The following is a 25758-nucleotide window of genomic DNA, read 5'->3' as shown; positions in this document are numbered from 1 at the left end:
ACACAGGCAGGCCAGGTTCCTTCAGGCATAGGAAGCAGCTGCTGTTCTGAGACTCCAAGGAATGAGAGAAGCTAAAAGTGTGACAGGATGCCAGTGAGAATGTAACTAGGTGGGAATTAGGAACACAAAAGGTAGAGCAGTGAAGGGATGGGGGAAAATGAGACAGACAGCCTCTTTTCTACTTTGACAATATTTGTGTTCCTAATTTCCACCTTTTTACATTCTCACTGACATCCTGTCACACTTCCAGCTTCTTTCATTCCTTGGAGTCTCAGAACTGCAGAGACTCCCTATGCCTGACAAAGGGCGACTGCGCCCAAAAGCTCACAAGGAACTTTTTTCCAACTACTCAGTCGGTCTAATAAAAGGTATCACATCTACCCAAAGAAACATGCCTGCTTAGAGAACCGGGACACACTCAGACTTAATGCATTAGCCCCACTTCCTGAAAGGCTTGCTAATTCCATCAGTCCCCTTTATAAAAAGCACTCGCGTAGCATCAATAAAGTGTGACAAATATTTGTAGCTGCCTAGAGCATTTTGGAAAAGTTGCCATAGAATTTACAGGAGCCCTTGGGCTACTTTGCCATCAGAAGCACTTGGATATTCATCAGTCAGCTATGGGAATCTGTAATCCTTTTCATTGCACAAAAGTGAGGCTGAACACGATGAAGAGGCAATGAAGTGCCAGTTCACAGTCACCAAACAGTGTTTTCTCTTACAAGACAAGTATCAAAGGATTTTCCTTTTACTTCCAAAACTGCTGAGCATCCTCTGTCCCCAGGTAACCTGGAAAAGTCACGTCAAAAGCAGGATGTCTTGGGCAGGGGTGGGCACAATGGCAGATCCAGCCGGCGGCTGGACTCCATTTTTCAGCAGCCCCTTCCTGTATCATTACAGCCGGTTTCCATAGAGACCCCAGGACTGGCAGGGCCATGACAGCGGGGACCCAGGGTTTCCATGGAGACTGGCCCAAGCAGTGCTGGCAGGATGTGCAGCTGGGCAAGGAGCTGCTCCAGGGCTGGGGCTGGGATTTTGCAGCGGTGATGGCATGGTCCAGAGCCAGGGCAGAGCTGCAAGCTGCAGCCTGCACACCCCAGGCACACCCTGGATCCCAGCTCTGCCCCGGCTCTGGCTTGCGCCATCACCACTGCAAGATCCCAGCTCCAGCCCTGGAGCAATTCCCTGCTTGGGCTGGTCTCCATAGAAACCCTGGCCCTACCACTCCTGTGATCTCCATGGAAGCCAGCTGCAGCCACGCTGGCAGGGGCTGCTGGGAAATAGAGTCCGCTATGGGCCCAACCTGGCCTGTGGGCCCGACTTTGCCCATCCCTGGTCTTGGGGCTTAGACACTCGAGCAGGATTTCAGAATCTGGTTTAATTTCTAGATCTGCCACTGATTGTGTGCTTCATCTTGGGCAAACCCACTGTCTCTCTGTGCTATAGTTCCCCCCACTGTAAAAATGGGGAAACACAATATTACCTTTCTCCCACATTTTGTCTGCTTGGTCTATTTAGATGTTAATTTTTTAGGGTAGGAAGCATCTTATATTTTAGCTATGCGCAACACCTAGCAAAATGGGGCCTTGATATCAGCTGGGATTTCTCAGCAGCGATTCAGTATAAAAGAACAACAGTGAGAGCTCTCTACCTTTGAAAGTTGGGACCCATGTTCTTTTGTGACAAGTTGTTCAACGTGGACACCTATTTTTTGTACCGTTACTTATCTCCTATTAGCCTACATTATATCACACTGAAGTATTGGAATAGTAAATAAAATACTCTAGCAACATCTATTTTATTGCAGCTATATTTCTTCAAGGAAACCAGTTCTTTTGGTCTTGGTTTGACCTCCAGCTTTCAAACACCTATAGGTCCCGACTCACATGCTGTTAAATATTTGAGCCCTGCAACTGAGAAGAACTGTCATATGAAAATACTGGCATGCAGTCCTGCATTTCAGATCAGATCCCGCAGTGACAGCAGCTGCACATGAATGTCAGCACTTCCTACAATTTAAATCCATGTACCAGCCCTTGATGACAAAGAAAGAAAAAAATAGAACGTGAGATGCTGGGCTACCAGGATGCCTTGGTACCACTTGTGGCACGAATGGAAGTACAGGAGCAATCAAACACCTTGGGTCATCAAAACATCATAGACAGTCCCACCCAATTCTGCTCCTCTCTATAAATTCATTACCTGAATTTTTAGACTGCCTTTTTTTTAAACAGATGTTTTTGTTTTAGGAAAAGAAGGCTAAGTGGGTCCTAATCAATGTTGGTAAGCTGTATTTCTGTACGGTAAAATACTCACTGGGAAGGAGAGAGGGAAATTTAAAAATACCTATAGAGATTCCTTCTTTTATCAGTTCTGCTTACAACATCTGGTTTATCTTACTTTGAACAAAGCAAAGGATCTTGATGAAATCTAAATGCAAGCTTCTTTTGGGTAGCTTTGGACATAATTCATGTGTAGCCTGAAAACCCTTCCTAGTGTGTAGGCTTAACTTACGCTCTGCGGGGAGTAAAGGAGAGAAACAGAAAAGATACAGGTTCTCTTTCTGCTTCCCCAGCAAGACCTCACACCAGGTTTCAGAAGAGCTGCACTTAGCTATCAGCTCCATTTCTCCGCAGAAACATCTCTGGGCTCTGTGCTGGTTCCCCCTCCCCGAAGCTGTCAGGGAGAGGGAGGGAGGAAGGAAGAAAGCAACATCACAGCAGACACGGGACACAACAGGTGGGCAAGCCTGGGTAGCGAAGAGAAACACTTCCTGGTCCTATCATTACCCTGCAACAGCTGTCCCTTAACCCATGGACCTATTGCCTCAAGTTTTAAGGCACTGAAAAGTCAGATTTAATGAAAATGTCTAAGGCACAGCTGTTTTCATACAAAAGGCAGGGTCACATAAATGACTTCTAGCACAAACAACCTACACTGGCAAGCAGGCAAGCTGAAATTCTGGATCTGTGGTCCTTGTTGGCCTGCATCTAGCCAGCCTGATTAAATATCATATCCGCACATGCCCATATTCTAACAAAACCACTTCCTAAGTCAACATGATATTGCTGTATCAATTACAACTGAACCTTTCAACCAGGAAGGCCGAGTTTGTGAGGGCAGTTGGGCTTTAACCATAATTAACAGACTATCCCTTGGTTTGTTAATCACCTGATAGTCAGGGCTTGGTGAACATCAGTGACAACTCTGAACTTTTAATATGTGGGGCCAGTGTACTGATGTTGAGCCAAATCCTTTTGACCTTCAACTGAAACCCAGGATGGAGATGTGCTCAATTACCATCTGCAGAATTTGGCTGAGGGGTGCCGCTGGAGTGCTTTTCAGCACTGTTATTTTCCTTCGGGTGTTAACATTTTGCTGTGAAAATAAAATATATTGAACAACATGGAAAGAGTTACAAAACCAAAAGATTCTTATACTCCACCACCCTAATAGTAATCATCCATAAAATCTGAATAGGACTAAGAAAGCAGATGGCTGTCCTGAAAAGAGTCCAAAGCCAGTCTTATTTCTGTCCATGGTGAAACATAGCATTAGCCAATATAACAGGCCTGAAACCCTTCAGGGAAAAGAAACAGGCAGTTTTGTATGCGACACAGCTTTACCCATCTCACACTGGTTGGCTCAGAAATTGATCTACCTTTAGATTTTTGTTGAAATGCAACAGGAAGATGACTGTTTTCTCCAAGATCTCTAATTCTATTTTGATAAAAACCCACACTTTCTGAAATCCAGTTTTTACAGCAAAATTCACACTATTTTTAAAAACAACTGCTCACTGCACAATCATATAGCAAATGGAAAAGTAATTTCCCATTTATTATGGAAGTAAGAATGAACCACCGAGATGCACTTTAGGGTCATATGGAACAATAATTTCTCAGGGAAACCAGCAATGCTGATAGCAAAGAAGTCCAGTTCTGGTGTTTAAATCAGCTTCATCAAATCTCCTACCTTCTCTTTGAGGGACAGTAGCCTTGGACTGGAAAGAGTATTGGCTATCAAAAGCTTCTCTTCCTACCAACTATTTTTTTCTAGCATGGCTGGCAATAGCAACACACAAAAATTCTTTATATTAAAAAATATACAGGGAGACTAGCTGACAACTGATAGCAGCCTGAGTAGTAGGAGATTGGATGCGTTGATCCAGGGCATCCTTTCCTGTCCTATAGACGTAGTTCAAAGTCACTGGCCCATACCTAGACCCCTTCCAAAAACTGATCCCCTCATTCAGGGATATAAGAAGTTCTCACTGAAGCAGAGCAAAATGGTCACATGTGGATCACCCTGTTTGGCAATTCCCAGTCCACACGCCCAGCAATTCCATAGGGGAAACACAAGAGGTCCATGATTTCAGAAAGAGGAAAACAATTATGCCGAATTAATTCAAACTAAACCACTGTTATTACCTTTTCAAACGTTACACAACTAAAGGAGCCTGTGTTACGGAGGACAAACCACCCGGACAATAAGGCAGTCAATGCACTTTATACTTTAGGACGAAGTCTGCCATGAGCTGGGATGCTGTCAAGCTTTTCTTCTCTACTTCCTAATGAGATGAAAATGGATTTATTGTGCTGCCTTAGCAATAAACCAAAAAAGGTCAATGGCTATTTCTCCTCGATGTTGGCACTTCCCTAATATTCTGGTCCATTAATTAGCCAATAGACATTTAAAAAAAAAGGACTGTAAATAATCATCCTGCAGCACACATTATACACAGGACATAGAGTTTGATGTGGACATTAGTGGTACAAACCAGCTGAAATTCTGATTTAAAATAAAAAACCAAAAACTTACCAGTGTCAGTTCATCATTAACACACTGTTTTCTACCTCACTATTTACAACAGCTGCTTCTCAGCTATAATCTTCAAAACACCCGTGGCCCCTCTGAGGCTCAAAATGGCTTAGAGGTCCAGACTGCCAAATTCCCCCCCAACCTCAAAAGCAACACTGAAGTCAGCATCATATGAAGATGCTGAAATGTCCCATCACCTCTGTCTCCACCCCCTTTAAGAGGAAAAGTAAAAAGAAATCAATGCTCAAGCTAGGAAAACCTGAGTAAGAGGTTGGCAATTATAGATGTTTGTTCTCAGCTCTATTTCTGTGGAAGAAGAATTTTTTTAAGTAGCATAGCGTTGAATGATTTTTAATTAATCACCTCCATCAGGTCAAATAAGGGACATTCAGACTGGAGCAGGTGTGGGAACCCAAACTGGTTTTTTCTTCATATGTCGAGAAAGCTGCATATATCTTCTGAGTCGTTCCCTTTGTAAATGAAATCGGTGAGATCCACTGAGGAAGCAAGTGAGGCACATGGGTACAAATTGTCCATATGAAATAAGTGTTTCCTGGCTCAATATTTTTGGCCAGCACAACGAGTCCAGCACAAAAGGCTTTGAAAAGTAGCAAAGGATGAGAAAAAACATAAGGTACATGCACAGTGGCAACCCTGTCCAACTTGAATATACTGAATGTTTTACAATAGTGGTAATTATTGCTAATCCATTGTACCGTCATAATGCCTCAAGGCCCCAGGCAGGCATCAGGGGCACTTTGTGCCAAGCACTGTATACACGTATCATAAAAAGGCAGTCCTTCTCTCCAAAGGTGTACAATCTGAGTTAAAAAAATTAAATTAAGAGGCGGCACTGGAGGAAGAATAAGAGGAGACTATACATGCGAGCTTGCCGAGATGTACTTTAGTGGTTTTCACGGCCAAAGCTACTAGCAAAGGCATTAGGCACAAAGCTATCCCACAGATTTCAATAAGCTTTGCATACCCCTAGCTCTGGGGCAGAACACACTCTGTTCACTTTTTCCTGGTTTAATGACAATGAGCTGTTTACAGCGTTCTAAAAACTGCCAAACTGATTTTTTTTTTCCTGGGGAATTTATTTTTAAATGTGGTTTCTATTCAAGACCTGGTAGAACACATTTTAGCCCAGAGCATTCTTTAATGGCTGCATTCTCAACCACTTCAAAATGTGGGGTTTTTTGGTAATGGAAATACTAACAGGTAACTACTGAAATGCTTACTTGCTTTTTTTTTTTTTCCTTTAAACCAGTGTTGCCCACGGCTCCTTCCTTTACGCAAAATAATACTCTAAGCATTGTAGGTCTGACATATACAGGACATGGATCTCTCAGATATGGTCAGAAACCACAATCTAGGAGAGCAGGCACTGCAGTTGATGCAGACAGTTGAGTTGGAGCTGCAATGGAAGTGCTTGGGAAACAGCAAGGAAGATGTCGGGGATCACAATAAAGCACATTCCCGTATGTTTTACATCCTTTATTCTATAAACCATTTTTTATTTTAGCCTTTACTGCAGTGTTTTTTTTTAAACTGTGGATCAAGAGCAAGGTAGACCTGGACTTCATGCTGATTTTGGACACCCTTAATAATATATTCAAACTCCCAAAGAACAATCGTTTTCTGGTTCTGCACCCACCAGCTTCATAATCTGCTTGCTGTCGGTCACCATTAGATACTGCCATGTGTCAGAGACCAGCAGATCGCAGCTTTGACCTTCATGTCTATACGAGGCATGATTTTTCTGTCCTGCAGCCTGATTTCTTGTCTGTCTTGCAACAGCGCAAATGGACTGGAGACATATTAATGCAAGTATTTTTTGTAATACACAAATGTGAACTAGACATCTCTCAAGGTTTGTTTTTTGAACACATGGATCGGTTACGCTATGCTCATCAGTCAAGAAGAATGCTATTACAGTTGCAGTAAGAAGGGGACCTGCTGTCTTTATTTGCTAGACAGCTGGAAAACTGAACTTACCAGCAGAAAGATGGCTATGAGACTGAGAGGGGGTCATGAAAGGCATGTCCAAATACAACATCCAGGTGAGAAACCATGTCACTTTGGAAAGAGGAACAAGAATGAGCTTTCTACTACCATGGTGCCCCGAGCTTTCAGCTCTGTCTCCAGCTGACGAAGCACATCATCAATGTGAAACCCTGACCCCACCGCTGCTGGAAAGGAGAGGGAACTGTCTGCCTGCCACAAAAGGGGAGGGGAAGTTATAAAGTGCTCCACTATCCTAGCTCTTCCAGTATTTTGAGTTTTCTTCTTCAGGGACTAACTCCAGTGCCTGCCACTGCCGTTGCTTTCTTCAGTTTTTCTGTGGGAAAGCTGGCAGGGAAAAGGATCATTCTTCATTTTGTTCTGCTGCTGCTGGTGCTGGGACTGTTTGGTAGTCTAACATCCCAACCGCAAGAGGCAGAAACTCGAATAAAGGACTAAAGTCTGTACCAACTGATGGTGCACAACCCCCCTGCTCTCAGCTGAGCTTTCCACTTATCTGAAGCAGACATTGCAAGTCCTACTAACAGAAATAGAAGCCTATAGTAAATGCTATTAAGCTTTTTTTTTTAAAAAACACCCTCCACCACCACCGCTTTTCATGAAGCACAGAACAGATTGCATTCAAAAGCTTACCTAACTCTATCCCAACCATACAGCTAGTCCAATAAAAGGATATCACTCACTACACTCCTTGCTTCATGCTTGTTCCTGGCCATCAAGGCTATAACATTGCTCCAACTTCTTGCCAGACATTTTTAAGAGTTTGGCCAAGCTGCTAGTATATCCCACTCTTCTACCTCAAACCACACCTCCTTTCCGCTGCTCGCGGATGTCGTGGCCTTCAGGACTTCGTCTGGAAGCTCCAGCCACGCACCTCTGCTCTCCAGCATCAGGCTTTTGATGGCAACACCACCCCAACACATTTTTGATAGTTGCAAAGAGGTATAGGATGCAATTCTCTAAGCCACCATAAGTTCAGTGCAGAACAACCAGGGTTTTTCTCGTACCACCTTGTTTTCTTTCAAGCCTCATTCGCTGCCTGCCCTGAAAAGCCTGAACCAGCTTTTCTGCTCCAAAACCGAAACAAACCTCAACAACTCATAAAAGCAAATAAAATCTGCAAGTCTGTGAGCAGGTCCCTATTTCCACACAGACTCCACCAACCCTCCATAAATCTCAAGTGACACTGAATGAGTGGAGCACGAACTGAGGTAAGCATAGTCTCCTCTTAATGGGCCAAGCTTTGCTTCAGCAAATATAAGAAAAAAAAGTCAGCGTCTGCTCTTAAACTTCCTCTCCTGTGTAGCAACATGAAATGCTGCCACAGTGGTATGTAAGGTCATTGGCTTCAAAGCAGTTTCCAACTACTGTACTCACAGAAGCAAAATGATGAAAGACACCATATGGCTTCTGTCATGGTAGATAAAGCTAATGGAGGCATAAAATGAGAATTTAAATTTTCCTTGTTCTTTGTTTAATCTCTCCCAATGCAGCACCAATGGCCTCTGAGCCTTTCCTCTCCAGCTATGAAGGACCACTCCCCCTCCACAACTCATTTTCTTCTCTGGCAGACAAAGTGTTCAACTTAACCATTCTCTCCAATCGGACAAATATGATTAAAAATGTAAAGCAAAAGTAATTAGATAAACATCAGATACCATGATAAACCCTATTAAAGAAACTCAGCTTTGATACTGTAGGCAGTCAAATGGGAAGATAAAAGCCTACAGTCTCATGAGCACAGCACATCAAAAATGCAAGCATTAAGACTTACCAATTTCTTCTACTTCTTCCAGGAAATCATTATATTCCCTTAGACTGGGAAAGTCGTCCTCCCTTTTATTGTATCTTTGAGAGAAGAGAAACAAGTGTGTGTGTAACGAACAGCAATGGGCTTCCTATCCAATATGCCTATGCATGTAAAAAGTGCCTCCTACATTTGATTATGCTTGATTCTTTATCGAGTGTTGCCTGGCCATGTTTGTGGGGCTGCAGGTGAGAAGAGGCAAACGCTAGAACATACCAGGCCATTTCCTCAATCACTGCTTGCACTGAAAACCATTAAAAAAAAAAAGTGCAGAACACTTGGAGCTTGCACTGAAAACCATTAAAAAAAAAAAGGGCAGAACACTTTCAGCACTTCCACTTACAAAGAAGCATGTTCGCTCTGGCAAAATTGTCTGTAATAATGGCAGGGGGGCAACAAACCTGCAGCCTTTAATATGAGAAAGAAGACGGAGGCCCCAAAAACCCCATTACACCTTCTAAGAATGTGAAAGAAAAAGGAGAGGGCAGGACTAATTCCAGTACAGACGGCTCTATTTACCGATATAAAAACCCAGGCAATTCCAACTGGGCAGTCTTCTGCACCAGTCCTTGCTCTGTAAAGGGTTATGAGGTTAGTCTGCTCATTTAAGGCCTGATATAAAGCCAGCTGGCATCAAAAAGACTCTTTTTTATTAACTTCAACAGGCCTGGATTCAGACATCAACATGAATAGAATTCCACTTCAGAAGCAGACACATTTCAGTACCTGCTTGAATGATCTTTCTATAACCCTTGCCTAGCTAATTTAATATTTTTAAGGTACCAAGAATCTGTAGAAGCAACCATTTTAATGCAGGTGTCCATATTATTAAATTATATCTCAGTTAGACTTGGACTTTTAGACTGACAACCCCTTCATCCCAGCAACCTCAAAGTTGACTGGTTTGGTCATCACAGTTGGGTTAGAAACGGCCTCAGAGATAAATTTTCTTTTCTGGTGGATACCAGAGAGGGTAAGGAATAAGGGATAGATCATGCTAGATATATCTGGTTCAATGATCTTTCTAAAGCATCCATCCCTGCCACTGGTGGAGACATAATACTGAGCTGGATGGGCCACTGGTCTGACCTAGTTCTCTGCTTTCTATACCAGCTAGCAAGGTGTTCATGCACTCCTGTTATAACTTCTGTACTTAGAAGCCCTCGCTTCTCCCTCACTGTGGCTCAAAGGACAGGTCCTGATGGAACGATACACAAGGCTCCTGTTCCTTGATCCATCCATACATGGGAGGGCAAGGCAACTCCTGTCCTCATGCTCTAGAGCCAGCTCCATTTGGAAGGTAAAACTTCCCTAGGAAGCTGAGCATCACACTTCCACATTACAAACAAGACCCCTGGCTAAGCAAGTAAGAATTTTCTCAGGTTTCCTCATATGGTCAACAAGTCAGGTCCCGTTATATCCTTCAGAATAAAGGCATTCTGCTCTCTACACCTTTTCCCCTCTTCCCTCCTACTCCCCCAACAAAACTAAATCCATTTTTGAAGCTGAAAACACCATAAGCCCATTTGACTGTTGTTTCTTAAGCTAGTGACACTCACATTTTCAGCACTTTCTTCCGAATGTCGACCTCCTTGTCAATAGTGGGGTCTTCGAAGAGCTGCACCCGGAAGTTGCTCTTCCGCAATGGGGTGTCACACTCCTGGCAGTTTCCAGCCCCTCTGACAAAGAGCAGCTCCACGCAGCTCTCGCATCTACGGGAGAGAGAACCGAGTTAAAGACAGCTTGATGCAACACTAACTGAAACAGTCCTTTCTCCTGCCTATTATTACTTCCACATTGCTTTTAATTTAGCGTGAAAGGGTGAGAGTTAGCAAATACATCAGTGCCTTTCATGAACACAGTGTGACGCCACTGGAGACTTTCCATTGGAAGTGCACAACTATACCAACACTGGCTAACAACACTGCCTTGCTATGGCCTAAGGAAGCTACTTCTACAGTTGAGATGCATTTATTGTCCAGAATTAAACCTCTTGGTCTCACTACTGAGACTGAAAGCTTAGGATAAACACAATGATGTTTTGTGGATACTTGGTTATGCCAAACTCAACTGATACCACGGCATTCAATTCACATAAGCGTATCACCCTCCGGACCCATGGAGCAGTAAGTCTCTGCACAAGAAGTCCCACTGATTTCAGTGCTGCTATTCATGCACTAACCAGCACCTGGGTAATGCAATCCAGGTGAAAGTTTGCCACTCAAAAAACAGTCTTTGTCATTGCAGGCATGAGCTGGAGCCAAACCAGGATTGACCAAATTTCACAGAATCTGTGTCCTTTTACTACTAACAGCCAGTGTTAAATAACCCCCTTACTTTTTCTGCTAACATTTTAAGGACGCTGCACATAAAATGCACTTTATAATGAGGTTGTATAAATGACCTGATCCCTCCCCTCCCCCCCCACCCAAAAAAAACTTTCTAGTTTATTTCTTCTAACTTAATGAAAATCTTAAGACTTCAGCCGTCACTTGTTAAATGTCAGTTGACATTTAACAACAAAGGAAGAACGCACACATACAAACACAAAAACCAATACAAAAAAAAATAAATCAAGAAGTATCTGGGTAGTAATACCATGCAAAATACAAGCATAGGGCAACACCTGCTGCAGTCATTTCCTATTGTTGAGAGGGGGGCCTATTTATATCTTTGGTACATTAAAGACGTAAGCAGTTGTACAATGGCCAAGCTGCTCTTCATAAGCTCAATATACCAGACAAATGATTACGGAGAAATAATATTGAAACAGTTGAAGGATCCCGAAACAAAACCTCCAACCAGTTGACCTCCTCTTGATCAGACTGGTGCCGTTGACTTACAGATGCAGAGCTGACTACTTTGACTCAGCCTTTGTCTTCAAGTATGAAAAGCGCAGGACAGTGCAACTCTACATTATGATAAAACCAGAGCAATTTTTTACCAGCACACTTACAATCTCACTATGCATCTGAGAACCCTGCCTGCTTCTGAAAAAAGAAAAACTTTTCATTTACTTAGATGTTTTCCCCCATAATTCTTCTATTTGAGTAACATTCATTGTAAAGGCATTTAACTAGAATTCATCAGGAAAGATGGGGAGCCAAACATGTTAACAGACCAGGCCAAAACAATTTCAACTCAAAAATTATACTTCTTCCTAGTCTGGTTTTTACCTTCTCTTGCTTACAAAAAAAAATGTAGCTGGGAAATGAAAGGTGCTTGCAACCTCTTTTTTTTTTCGTACTAGTTTACTTTTTGCATGTGACCGACATGTTTCCTTGCTTCCACTGTGGATCTCCAAACATGCGGTTGGAAGAAAAGGTAAGAAAAAGGACAGAAAATTTTAAATGAAAGGAAGTAGGCTTGTAAAGCTATGGAAACTTGGCAGATGGACTCAGATGCATTGCCCAAAGATCACAAGTGAACAGGGGTCCACTGATACACTCTGTGTGTACCCTATATAGACACACACACACACACACACACACGGTTGTAGGTGAAGTTACTGCTATTTGTCGCTCCTGTAAATGGAGCAGATTTCAAGTTCAACACCAGGTCTGACTCTGGAATCCATTTCTACTTGTGACAGTACTTAAGCAAGTGCTACAGGCCTTTCCCAAATGGGGGTTGGTGTAAGGCTGGAAGATATCCAAAAGGGTGTCTCGATACATCATGCTAGGAATTTGATCTCAGGTGGCCAAGCTCCTTCTCACTCATTCAGCAACCTCTTCCCTCTGTTGAATATCATTAACTTGCTCTGAATTGGTTGGGAACCACATGTGAGAAGAGGTAAATCTCTTTCCCAACACAGAGCAGAAACCCAAGCAGCCTTCCTGCAAGGAGATCTGCCATCCCCACCCCAAGAGAAGGGACGGTCTGGCTTCCTTCCTTATGACCACTATGATCACACATTTCAAAAATATTCCTGTCCTGTTAAAAAAAAAAAAAAAAAAAAAAAAGCCATTTGAAATCCTGTCTGACTGGTTCTCTTTAAGCTCTTTGGGCACCACTAAATTCAAAGCATGAGCTTACAACAGGACACATTGCATTAGAGGGACTGCTGCTTACATTACAGGAGCATACAAAAGATCCCAAGCCTGCTTGGGGCCCTATTGCATTCAGTGCAATATTTGCAGACCAGGGCAGCACTGTACTTGCCCCAAGCAGTTTGCAATCTCAGACTTTGATCCTACCAACATGCAGGCAGATTGCTGGGCCTGCAGAGAAGTCCACTGATGCCAGTGGTGATTTGTACAGGCCAGGGCATTGCACATTGAGTGCCACCCCTGAGCGAGCCCTACAAAGTTATTTTAGGCCTGGATCTTGCACAGGGCTCGGGGATTCAGACAATCTGTCACATGTCAATCAAACAGCAGTCCACCCCTTACATGTCAACCTTTTGACAACTCCATTCAGCCACCTGGGCCTTCATGTCCCACTGCCACTTGTTAGATATACTCAGTTAACCCACGACAGATCTGTTTGGCCCAAACCGAACAAAAGCACATGCCTCACACCCACTGAAGTCAATGGGACTGAAGACAATGCTTAACTGCTTTGCTCAGTTGGGGCCTTTGCCATGGTTTTGTTTATGGGAGCAAATACAGTCTAATGATCGATAACGAACACTGCCACGTAAATCAGGACCTTATGTTTATGTGGGCCAGGGTCTAGGTCCCACTGAAGTCAATGGCATAACTTGGCAATTTCAGTGGACATAAAATCTTTATCCAGCATATCCACTCACTGAAATTATTTTGTTGCTCATTATGTTTGTGTTTCAACAACAAACTGGAAGGACAAATCCAACAGGATACTCCCAAATAAGAGAGAGGCCTGAAAAAAAACTTCCTAGCCAATCAAAAAGGACCAAAAGTTCTCATTTTACAAGGTCAGAAGACTGAACTGTCATTTAATCACATTTGTCAACACAGGCAAGATCTGCTAATATTTTTTTCTTCCACTTGATATCTGCCATTACTTGAACATTAACTGAATGCCTTCTATCCCCAGGCTAGAAAGACAAAGCACATTTCTGAGGAAAGCAAATGACGGGACAGCTAAAGTGTATTTTAGCACTGTGAAGGTATGAATAATGCCATATAACCATCTAACTATTTAGAGGGAGAGGTGAAAATGAGGCACCATGTTAAAAGATGCCCTCGGGGTGCTTCAAAACACTTTGCAAGTTGACATGCTTCTTTATGACAGCACGAGATTTTATAAAATAAACTCTAGAGGCTGGATTTGGGCATTTAATTTGGGCAAAACATCTTCAAAGGGTAAAAGCTTCCTCCTGATCCTACGTGCCGTGCTCCCCTGTGGGAAGGCCGAGGGCATAAGAGATGCAGCCCCTTCAACATGATGGCCATGTTAAAAGGAATGGCAGCACCTCATGGCTGGATGGTGCTGGATGTTGCTTGAGCTCTGCAGCCTGAAAGTAGGGCTCTCTCTGAAAGCAGGAGTGCAAGAAGCTCTCTCTTCTTAATGAAATCTTCCATGCTGCTGAGGACAGCAAAAATCTGCAGGAGCCTCAATGCACGGTTGGTCATTACTCATTCCTACAAACGTTTATATGGTTTTCTTTTGTTTTGGACTTCTCCACTCCGCTTATTTTTAGTAGATGTACTTATTAAAGAGAAAGAATATCAACAGATATTTAACTCTCCCTTTGCTGGCATTTTTAACCAAGATTTTTTCTATGGTTGAAAGCAGGGTGCGTTGCACCTACAATCTAGCCTGTCTAGCTGTAGAAAAATCAATTTAGATTAAACAGAACAGACAGGAACATTTATCTTTTAAAAAAAAAAAAATCATCAAAGCAAAACCAAGTTGGATCAAAACAAAAAGACAGAGGAAAAAGATTGGTCTCTTGTTTTCACTTGTCTCTGCATTTCTCGTCTTTGGCTGGAAGCAGAGACACCAACACAGGGACAGAAAAAGGAGATTCTGTTATATTGGCGAATGGGAAAGTTAATGCATTTGTATAAATGCCTGATTTAGCAAGTTTGGGTTTGTTTTTCCTATTCTTATTTCCAGTCCAAGGCCATTTGTAAGGAAGCTGATTGCTTCTTTGTGCAGCCTGGGTTACGAAGAGCGGCTAATGAGACTCTTGAGTTCTGGACAAGAACAACCGATCCGGACCAAGCAGCTGCCAAAGCTGTGTTTAGTCCACAACAGTCGTGTGTTGGTAACAGCCGCTCACGCCCATACCTGAGCCTGCTCTGCACAAATGGCTGGACAGGCGGACTGGTTATTGGTGATTGGGTTTTTTGAGACTGCTGAGCCTGGTCCAGGGTACAAACCGGGCTGTAAGGTGCAGGTGATGAGGCTGCGGCGGTGTGGCACTATTTGGATCCAGGGGCTCGTGGGATTTGGGTCATGTTAGAAATAAGCTGCCGTGTTGTGGAATGTGGATCACAAATGGCTGCAGGTTCGGGAAGCAGTTGGGTAATGGACCTAGCGCTCCTTGCAAGGTAGGCACCTGTCTGGGCAAGGAAGAGCTTTCTTCAAGGTGGAATGGCGCTTCTTCCCATCTATCCTGCTCCGCTAGGAAACACAACTGCCATGGCCTACACAGTGCATGGTGCCCTGAAGTGCCGCTTCCCCGACCCATAAGCATGGAGCATTTCTTCTGCTCCTCCCTCCATCTTTCCTCTGTCCAGATTCAACCGGGTCCTCAAAAGGCCAAAATGCAGGGATCTCATTCAGTAGAAGAGCCATTTGGTGACCATTTCCATGCAACTGGCCCAGCGCTCCTCCACAGCATCTCTCTTTGGCAAAGAAAAGCAGTCTGCACTGGGAGTTCACACGTACTCTGAGGCAGTCATGGAGCTAACCACCACACATCAGGCTTTGGCTGCAATCGTAATCCTGCTCTAGCATAAATACAGAAGCTGATGTCAGTGCGCTGAACTCTCTCTACAGCTACCTTCTGCTGTCTGCACTTCTCTTCTCCTGTCCTCAGCAATAAACAGTCGCATACAGAGATACAGCGAGAGAGAGAGCGTGAGAAAGCAAGAGAAAACTTTTGCGAACATAAAAAATTATATATACTCCTAGACTGCTAGAGATCTCTTCTTGCTTTAAAAGAAAACAAATGCAAGGTCCTTTCTGCAGATCTGTATTGTGTCAGTCTCAGCCTCATCTGCCAAGCTGTTTGGCATAAGAAGAGTCCAAAGATAGTTAATTTTCTTTAGGGAAAAAAAAGACGGATACACTTTCATTTAACTATCTGCTCTGTTAAACTAGCCCTGAATTGTCCCATTAAAAAGGAGAGACAAAATGAATCCAATTATCCATAAATTATATGACTCCCTTCAGCTACAGTTAAAGTCCCTGTTTTTAACCTGTCTGCTTCCTCTGATTATTCTGCAAACCCACTCATCTCTGATTTATGGCACAGAAAAGACAGACTGGTCAGTGTTGACAGCAGCCCAGCCTACTCACTGGCAATTTAAGTAAAATGATACACAAATTGTATTAATTATAGCAGAAACATTTGCACCATTCATTGTGCATTTCCATTATTTGCAACAGCTTGAGCTCTGCGGTAAGAGTCTGCTATGGGTTGAAACCCAGCTCAAACTTTCTTAGCACACTTTTAAGTCACTTTTTTATGCAGAATGAGAAAAGGATCATTTAAGTTATTAATTAGACCGGGAAATGAAGACGGAATATGCTGTTATTATAAGTGTCAGCTAAACAACTGCTCCTAATGAGTTGTTGCTGTCCAACCAATTAGGCCCATAACCTGAAAACAAGGTATGATTTGTGCAACAGATTGCAGTGCCCCGAAGTGCTGCTCTATCAGTTGAGGCAAAGTGTGCTCGCTTGATAGGCCACAACAAAACAAAAGCAGCTGTTATGGCATCAGGAAATCAGTACTTTCGCAATAATGAAGTATAGCAGAATACATGAAGAATTTACCCAATGCACTAGAATAACTACTTCAAAACCATTACAGTCTACTGGGCAAATACATGTACTAAAATAACTACTTAAGTAAATAACTCTTTAGTACACTTTGTTAATCTTGAATAAGGATCTTGGCAAGTTTTCAGTGTGCTTTGTGAACTCCATCAAATCCATTACTCAAGAAATCAACCTGCCTGTGATAGCTGAAAGCTAAATTACCTATCAGGACAACCAGTGAGAATTAGTAGCTGTTCACAACACAAGTGGTGATGTTGTCACAGCTCAGGGAAATGAAAGAAGCAGGATTTGTGAAGTGATGCCATCTTTTTTATAAGATAAAAGCTATATAAAAAGACGTGCTCACCTCACAAATCTTCCTTAACTACACAACTGAAATTGCAACCATTTTCAGTTATAAAATTCTCCACTCTTATCCTCAAGCCCACTCCTCAGCTTGCTAAAATATCCTGCAATCCAAGTATTGTCCATGGGCGCTTGCTAGCCAAGACAAACACACATATCATTAACAAAATGAAGATAGTGTGTAAAGCTTCTAATGCAAGAGATGTAGTCCTCTCCTCCGCCACATACTGCATGAGAAACTTCCACACTGTCCTCCAGGTTATTTGATCTTAAATCGCTCCTAAAGGTCGTACAACAGTTTGCTCATTTATTCTGAGAACCTACTTGATCAGCTGCAGGATTCAGACATTTAAAAACCATGGTTAAATAGTTAGAAAGACAATCATGAATTTATGTCAGTTGGGAGACATGCTTAGCTTTAATAATCAGTTAAAAGTGAAGCCATTTCTTTGTCTTACTGCTTTTGGATTTTCCAACAGTATTCGCTACATCAAATGCACATATGAAGGCAGGGAACTGGGAGTACACTGAAGATTTATTTTTGCCATGCGATGAGAATATTTCCCATCTCACTGGAGTTTCTTGAAAACTCAGAATTAGCTGCTTGTATAGTTCTTATGAGGGTTAAGTCGGTAAACACATTATTTTAATGGAGCTGGATGCTATGATCAAGATTTTCAGAAGCAGCCAGTAATTTGGGTGCCCATTTGAGACTGGATAGACACTTGAACACGTTCAGAAAAATAAGAAACTGTCTAGATGTCTCAAACTGAGCACACAAAAGAAAATACTAAAAGGCTCTTGACCCTTAGAAGCAATCCTCCCCCAAGCCATACTTCTGCAAAGCACTTAAGCTTCTGCTTAACTTTAAGCATGAAAGTAAGCAGTCCTAGTCTCCATGAATGTAATGAGAGACTACTGCCTTCTTATTCAATACACCCACCCTGGCTATAAATACGCGTATACAAAAAAGAAAAAGGGGTACATACTGGTTCAAAAAACAAAAGAAAATGGTGCAAAGTTAAGAAGTTTCATTGCAGCAATGTCTGCATTTTCCACGTTTCATATTGTTTTGGCTGCATCATCCATGCTCAAGAAAACGGACTGTAACTATTAATATTTCAAAGTAAGCTTCTCTCCTAGAAACATTACCTTGTTGTGTTGTGCTTGCACTGTAGCTAGTGCTTTTCCACTGACCAATGCTATTTCAACTTAAATGATGTTTTATGACTTCAGAAATCATGCGTCTCTTATTGTGTAATTTGTCCAACAAAACCAAATGCATTCAAAGAGTACAATTAAAAACTCGCTGTCTTCTTCAGTGATGCCCCTGCTGCCCTCCAACAGCAAAACACTAAATGTAGAAAGACTGACAAAGTGAGCACATAATTAAAGTCTCATGACAGTCTTGAGAGTTAGATAAATAGTATATCCATTTTACAGAAGGGAAAGCTGTGATACCCAAAGATAGAGGGCATATTTAGAAAGAGGTTTAGGTGTCTCATGTGACCAGGATTTTTTTTTTGTTTAAATCCCAGTGGTTGCCTACATATCTTTGTCAGAGTTATTGAGAAGCAGGGCTCCATAGTCATCTAGTCAAACCCTCTGCACAAGGCAGGATCATCCCTATCCAAACCATCCTACACAAACCCATCGTCTACCCTATTAGCAGAACTACACAGTCAACCACAACACAACATAAGACATAAAACCATAACCTGCCACAGGTAAAGCAGGAGAACCATGGCAGCCAACATCCCGCTGCTGTAAAGGTTGTACAGGTGAGAGATCCCTGGCAGAGGGCCGCACCCTCTGGGTCTATAGCAGGGGTGGGCAAGATGCGGCCCGCCAAGCCATTCTATCTGGACCATGGGGCCCCTAAAAATTTAGAAAGTTAATATTTATCTGCCCCTGGCTGCCTGTCATGCAACCCCTGATGTCTTGCCAAAACTCAGTAAGCGGCCCGCCGCCCAAAATAATTGCCTGCCCCTAGACTATACCAAACTGACCATAGAGTAAAATTCCTTTCTTACCCCAAATACAGTGATCAGTGTGACCCTGGGCAAAGGGGCAAGACCCTCTAGCCAGGAAACCCTGGTTGTAAGCATGGCCTTAAGTGGCTTCAGTGCAATTCGGATACCAACCCATAAGTCTGAAGGCCTGACTGCATTCAAGAAATGACCACTGATACAGCTATACTGACGCAGTAGCCACAAACAAGTACAAACCCAAAGAAAAGATTTGCCCCCGTCTAGCAAAACGGGCTTGCTCTGATACAACAAGCTATAGATATGCCAGTTTTCATCAGCTGTAGATAGAAACTAGCCTTTCACAGAATCACAGAAAATTCAGGTTGGAAGGGACTTCAGGAGGTCACATCTAGTCCAACCCCCTGCTCAAAGCAGGACCAGCCCCAACTAGATCATCCCAACCAAACCTTTGTCTAGTTGGGTCTTAAAAACCTCCAAGGATGGAGATTGCACCACCTCTCTGGGTAACCCGTTCCAGTGCTTCACCACCCTCCTAGTGAGAAACTTCTTCCAAATATCTAACCTAAACTTCCCTTGCTGCAACTTGAGCCCATTGCTCCTTGGTCTGTATCTGCCACCACTGAGACCAGTCCAGCTCCATCCTCTTTCAAACCCCGCTTCAGGTAGCTGAAGGGCTGCTATTAAATCCCCTCTCAGTCTTCTCTTCTCCAAACTAAATAAGCCCAGTTCCCTCAGCCGGTCCTCATAAGTCATGTGTCCCATCCCCTGAACCATTTTTGTTGCTCTCTGCTGGACTCTCTCCAACGTGTCCACATCCTTTCTGTAGTGGGGAGCCCAAAACTGGACACAGGACTCCAGATGTGCCTCACCAGTGCTGAATAGAGGGGAAGAATCACTTCCTTCGATCTACTGGCAACACCTACCAATGCAGCCCAGGATGCCATTAGCCTTCTTGGCACCAAGGGCACACTGTTGGCTCATATTCAGCTTCCTGTCCACTGTCACCCCCAGGTCCTTTTCTGCAGAGCTGCTGCCTAGCCAGCCAGCCCCCAGCCTGTACTGGTGCGTGGGAACATCTAGGTCGGATCTAGACTATTCCCCCATCAGTAGCCATAAAATTACTGGTGACTTACCTAGTCTAAACACCACCATAGGTATCTGCACATGTTGTTGCAAACTAGCCACCTAAATCTGTGTCCCTCCTTCTAAGTGCTTGCCAATTATTGGAGTCTCACTAAAGGACAGTAGAAAAAAAATACTATTGTGCCAAAACATATGCACTCTTTTAAATACATCTGACACTACAGAATGGACGGAAACAAGATAACTGTACAGGGCAGCATACTTTTTAAATAGTATAAAATTTAAAAGATCCTAATATGCCTTTTTGTTTTCTTTCTTTTTCTTTTTTCCATACAGGTCAAGCAATTAGCATCTTCTACTAATCTGAAAAAGAAATATCTTAGTAGGAAGTTTAAAGGAGCTGATGTGAATGTTTCTTTTCCCAAGGCGGCAGACACACTACCTTGAGCTATAGCATGTCAATACACAGGCCTGGTCAGGTCGGCGCACGTACAGGAGGATGTGGGGATGATGGCTCTGTAAATGGCATTCCCCCGCCTCTAAATAAGACTTAAACTATTGCCCCAACATGATTTTAGTGCTTCCACCATTGCTGTATTCCTAAGGAGGTGACGGACAGGGGAACCAAACACTGTGGTCACTGATGAGCCCCGTGACACTTTTCACAATGCAAATTTTCCAGGCCAAAATCCCAGTTCCAGTAATTACACATAACACTAGTGGGCTAGAGTGTTTTTCTGTTCCTGTTCCACGTTACTGTGCTGAACGGTTTCCCAACCCTCTGCTGGACTCACTATAGACATTGCATGTTAGAAGCAGGTGAAGTTATTGTTGTACGTGCATTATACAGGTCACGGGGTCAGTCACAGAAAATGAGGGTTGGACGGGACCTCAGGAGGTCACATCTAGTCCAAACCTCTGCTCAAAGCAGGACCAGCCCCAACGAGATCAGCCCACAGCCAAGGGTTTGTCTAGCCTTAGGGGTCTTAAAAACCTCCAAGCATGGAGATTCCCCCACCTCTCTGGGTAGTCTGCTCCAGTCCTTTATTACCCTCCTGGTGAGAAAATTCTTCCTAATATCTAATCTAGGGTTACCATATTTCCACTTTCAAAAAAAGGGACACCTGTCGGGCGGAGGGGTGTAATATGATTGGGGGGGCAGTGATATACCCCTGTCCCTCACTCCCAAGCCACAGTCCCCCCAGCTCTGCTGCTGCTTCTCACTCCTGACCCCCAGTACCCTGCCCCACAGACCATGATGGTGCCCCTCACTCCCAACCCACAGCCCCCGGCACTGCTTGTTCCCTGCACTCCCAACCCACGGTCCCCTGCCCCCCTGGTACCCCTCACTCCCAACCCACAGTCCCCCCAGCCCTGCCGGTGCCCCTCACCCCAACCCGCAGCTCTGCTCCACCCAGCCCTGCAGCGTCCCCAGGTTGCCCCACCCTGAGAACAGGCACTGGCCCCAATGGTGCTGGCCCAGCTTCGCAGCTCCCAGCTGCCCCTGAAGGCCCCCTCCCACCTCCTTCCCCCACCACAGGGCTGGCGCCTCCCCCACCCTGCTGCAGCCCCAGCTGGGGGACAGCTTCCCCCAGTGCCAGCAGGCACCCGCTCCCCGTCTCTCACCCATCCCCCTCCATGCACCCACACACACATGCACAGCACCCCGCACAGTCCCAAGCCCTAGCCCTCCAACCCCTGCCCCCATACACTTACCTGCATCCAGCTGCTGGGGCAGCTCCCACCCCCCCGCCTGGCTGCATGCCAGCCACGTGCATGTGTGCACGCAGATGCATGTGATGTCCCCTGACTCCAATCGCCCCCCCCCCCACTCCCTCCAGCCCCAAGCAGCTCCTTGCTAGGGAAGAAGGGCCAGGAAAAACTTTGATGCTGAGCAGAGCAAAATCCCGGACATTTGTTGATATTTTAACAAAACACCTGGACAGAGATGGGACAACCCAAAAAGAAGCATATCCGGGAAGACCCAACCGTACAATAACCCTATCTAACCTAAACTTCCCTTGCTGCAGCTTGAGCCCATTGCTCCTTGTTCTGTATCTGCCACCACTGAGAACTGTCCAGCTCCGTCCTCTTTCAAACCCCCCTGCAGGGAGTTGAAGGCTGGTATTCAATCTCCCTCAGTCTTCTCCTCTCCAAACTAAATAAGCCCAGGTCCCTCAGCTTCGCCTCATAAGTCATGTCCCCCAGCCCCTGAACCATTTTTGTTACCCTCTGCTGGACTCCTTTTCTGCAGAGTTGCTGCCCAGCCAGTCCCACAGTTATAAACCCTAATATCCTTGAATGTAAGGACATGCTCTTCAGAAAGTCTTGCAGAGACACACTGGCGGGTTTTAAGCAATAAAGCCAACAGCCCAAGAGCAAATGCTTAATGTATTTATTTTAAAATGTATGAAGCTGAAATCTCAGTGGAAATAAATTCACCCTATGAGAGATGTACCTAACAAAGCTTGTCCCAAAGTCAACTTCAGCCAGAACTCATCATACAGAGACTTAGCAACCTGACAACTGTACAATCTTGAGATCCAAAAAACTAAAAAATTCAATACAAAATAAAAGTCTGTGTCCACAAACAAAGGCAAGTCACAATTTGCTGCCAAAAAATCCGTTGTTCACATAGTAAGTCTAATCTGCCCAGTCACCAGAGGTGTCAAATACAGTTATCACAGGGGTGGGCAATTATTTTGGGCGGATGGCCGCTGACTGAGTTTTGGCAAGCCATCGATGGCTGCATGACAGGCAGCCAGGGGCAGATAAATATTAATTTTCTTTATTTTTTAGAGGCCCCATGGGCCGGACAGAATGGCCTGGCGGGCCGCATTTTGCCCACCCCTGAGTTATCACTATCAGAAGTTGTTCCCTTTGCCACCAAGATGCTCCTGATTACTTAACCGCATGTCCTGTTCCCTAACGGCAGAGCGCATGTAGCTCCGGAAAAGGGACATTAACGGATAACGGTTTATTTTTTACTTTGTCAGCACATCTATAACTTTTATTGCATCTCCCTTCTAGATAGTTTCTCTCCTTTCCATCCCTTTCCACTCCCCAATAGGCTAGGATGTTGAAAGGGAGACTGGAGTTAGAAGACTGTCAGCAGTCAACTCTGACGCATTTTCATCCCGGGTGGGAGCCTCTAGCTCACCATGCAGCTTGAACAGTTGTTTCCACACCGTTTTATAGAATCCCAAAATGTCCATTATCACATCATCTTTCCTCAGCGGGATACTAAAATACAGACCACGCTTCATTGCTTCATAAACAATGGAGGCCTTAACAATGTCATGCAACACAGTGATGATAAACATCTTGGGGATGTCTTGGTGCTTTAAATAACCAAGAACATACAGCCTGTCCAGTGAAATGGTATTCAAAGAGCTGGTTATTGTTTCTGGAAATATGTTTTGGCTTATTACATGAAGTATGCTCATTTAACAGGTCAGACTGCTACTTTACCTTTAGGCTGGCCGAGAATTTCACCTACTTACAACCTGGTGGGAAACTTTCTTTTGTACTGTAAATACTTTATTTTGCTTCTTCTTTTAAATAAAAAATGTGGCTTGTAAAGCATTAAAAAAAAAAAAAAAAAAAAGCTAGTCTTTCAAGTGAGAGTTTCACGTTGCTTTCCTGAAGCTACAGTATTTTGGAACTGCACTCAGTGCAATTACGTGCAGGGTAAAGTAGTGAGGGTAGCACAGTCGAGCCCTCAACTAGCGATTTGGGCAGCTCAATTGTCTTAAATAGATTTTAGTTCCTAAAAGCCCAACCCCATTCCCAAGCATGCGAATGGGGAAATGCCTTTCACTTGACAGTATCTATATAAAGTGGCCTTACATCAGCAGATTCATGATTCATCACACCAGAGAGGCAGTGCACGCCATTCGTCTCAGTCCGAGTATGTCTGACAGCATTAGCATGATGCACATTTCTCTTAGATAATCAAAGAAACCCCATCAGTTGAGTCAACATGGGAAGAATCATTTACAAGAAAGAGGAGAGAGAAATGCCAAAAGTTATTAATGGGGGAGCCAAGAAACAGAAGCAGGAGTCTTCTCCTATTAATGATCATATCATCACAGTACTTGGGCAGCTTAGACACGGACCAGGAACCCTTTGTAGTGGGTGCCACACAAACTGGCCAAAAGGACGCTGCAAGCTCCCCGGGGCAGGGACTCCACGTACCCGTCTGTGCCACCCCAGCATGGCACTGGAGAGGACTGTTCGGAGACACGCGGCTCTCGCCCCATATACATCACCACCAGAAGTAGCAGTAGTGTAGTTGCCGTTGTGCTGCGTACTGGCCGATCGGCACTCTGCTATATGAACTCCTGTTTGGTAGGTAGTGCCTGTGCAGCATCTCTGTACAGCACTGCCTCGCACACTCCTGAAGCAGTACGGAGATACCCAAAGACGGTCGTTCTCAACCTTTTTTGTACCAGGAGCCATCTGTAAACATCGATGGCCAGTACCCCTCACTCCTGATCCGCTGCCCCCTGCCCCAGGCCCCAGTGTATAGGGCAGGGGGTGTGTGTGTGGGGCATGGGGGCGGGTCCCAAGCAGCCCCTTGCAGGTGGAAACTCTGCCAGTCTTCAAGGGAAAAGCCACCCTTTTCCATGTTTCTCTCTTCTAAAGGACAATCCATTTTTAAAGCTTGTTGATCCATTTTGAAAGTCTATTTGCGAGCCTTTCATATACTCTTGTGACCCACATTTGGGTTGTGACCCACGGGTTGAGAAAGCTGCCCTAAGACAACTGGCGGCTGATCCTGTTCCCCTGTTTGCATCTCTGTAACAATCAGACAGACTGAGAGGCAGCTGTCTCACTTCAGTAACCCAACCATTGCCAAGCTCTTATCAAACCATCTGAAGGAAGATAATGGGGAAGCTTTCCAGATGTTTAAGGGATCCCAGTCCAAAGGTATGGGGCAGCTGGAGCTAAAAGGGCAAAGGTGTTTGTTTGCAAACCTGAGCAGTGGACACAGGAGGCCAACACTGATGAGCCTCTCAGTGCTGAATAAGATGCTGGTAGGGTGCGGCTGTCTTACAAAGGGCCACAGCTATTGAGAGAAGAGGTAGCAAGGAAGAAGATTAAGAAACATGCTTTCATTTAGAGCAGAGGTGTCAAACTCATCCAGCCCCATCAGCTGGATCAGTGCCCTTGCACTGGAGGCAACATGCAGGCTGGTCTGCTCGGTGCAGCATACACCCTGCGCCATTAAAGGTGCAGCGATACATTGGTCCCATATCGGTACCGATATAAAGAAAATTGACTGCATCAGCAACTGGCTTTTTCTGGCTGACGTGGCCGATAACATGGCTGATAAATGCCTGTGCATGCGCACAGCTGCAGCGCAGCACACAGGCAGCTAGGAGCACAGCCAGGTCCGGCTGGTAAGTCTGTTGTGAGGGAAGGGGTGGGGGGAGGAAACTGCGTGCACCCCAGGATGACATGGGGGGGCATGTGCCCCCGGATCTGCATGGGGCAAGGGCTGGCTGCCGTTGCGGGCTGGGACTGGGGTGGTGTTGGGCTCTTCCCGGCAAGGGCTGGGCCAAGCTGTGTTCGGGGTGGGCGGAAGCGCTGGGAAGGGAGAGTATGGGGGGGGCCACTACAGCAAATTTTAGGGGGGCTGCAGCCCCCCCATAGCCCCCCCAGCACCGCCGCCACCTGCTCCAAGCGCAGCCCGCCCTGTCCCATGCACAGATCTGGGGGCACATGCCCCCCATGCCCTCCTGG

The 25758-nt window shown here is 44.6% G+C and overlaps 1 protein-coding gene across 2 annotated transcripts in view; it reads right to left on the bottom strand.

Annotated features, from left to right (window-relative positions):
• Window positions 1-25758, bottom strand: part of MNAT1 (MNAT1, CDK activating kinase assembly factor) — a 152639-nt gene that overhangs the window by 103607 nt on the left and 23274 nt on the right. For both annotated transcript variants that reach the window (XR_003093931.1, XM_006023067.2), the window contains exons 2-3: window positions 10213-10365; window positions 8621-8694 (exon numbers count right to left, since the gene is read on the bottom strand). Coding sequence is in view for 1 of the 2 variants with exons in the window: in XM_006023067.2 (XP_006023129.1) it covers window positions 8621-8694; window positions 10213-10365 (227 nt within the window). In the remaining variant the exon portion in view is untranslated. The remainder of the gene's footprint in view (window positions 1-8620; window positions 8695-10212; window positions 10366-25758) is intronic.

The sequence above is a fragment of the Alligator sinensis genome, unplaced genomic scaffold (genome assembly GCF_000455745.1).
Source record: "Alligator sinensis unplaced genomic scaffold, ASM45574v1 scaffold50_1, whole genome shotgun sequence".
NCBI lineage: Eukaryota > Metazoa > Chordata > Crocodylia > Alligatoridae > Alligator > Alligator sinensis.
Note: the sequence above shows the minus strand (reverse complement) of the source record. Positions and strands in the feature narration are given on the sequence as shown.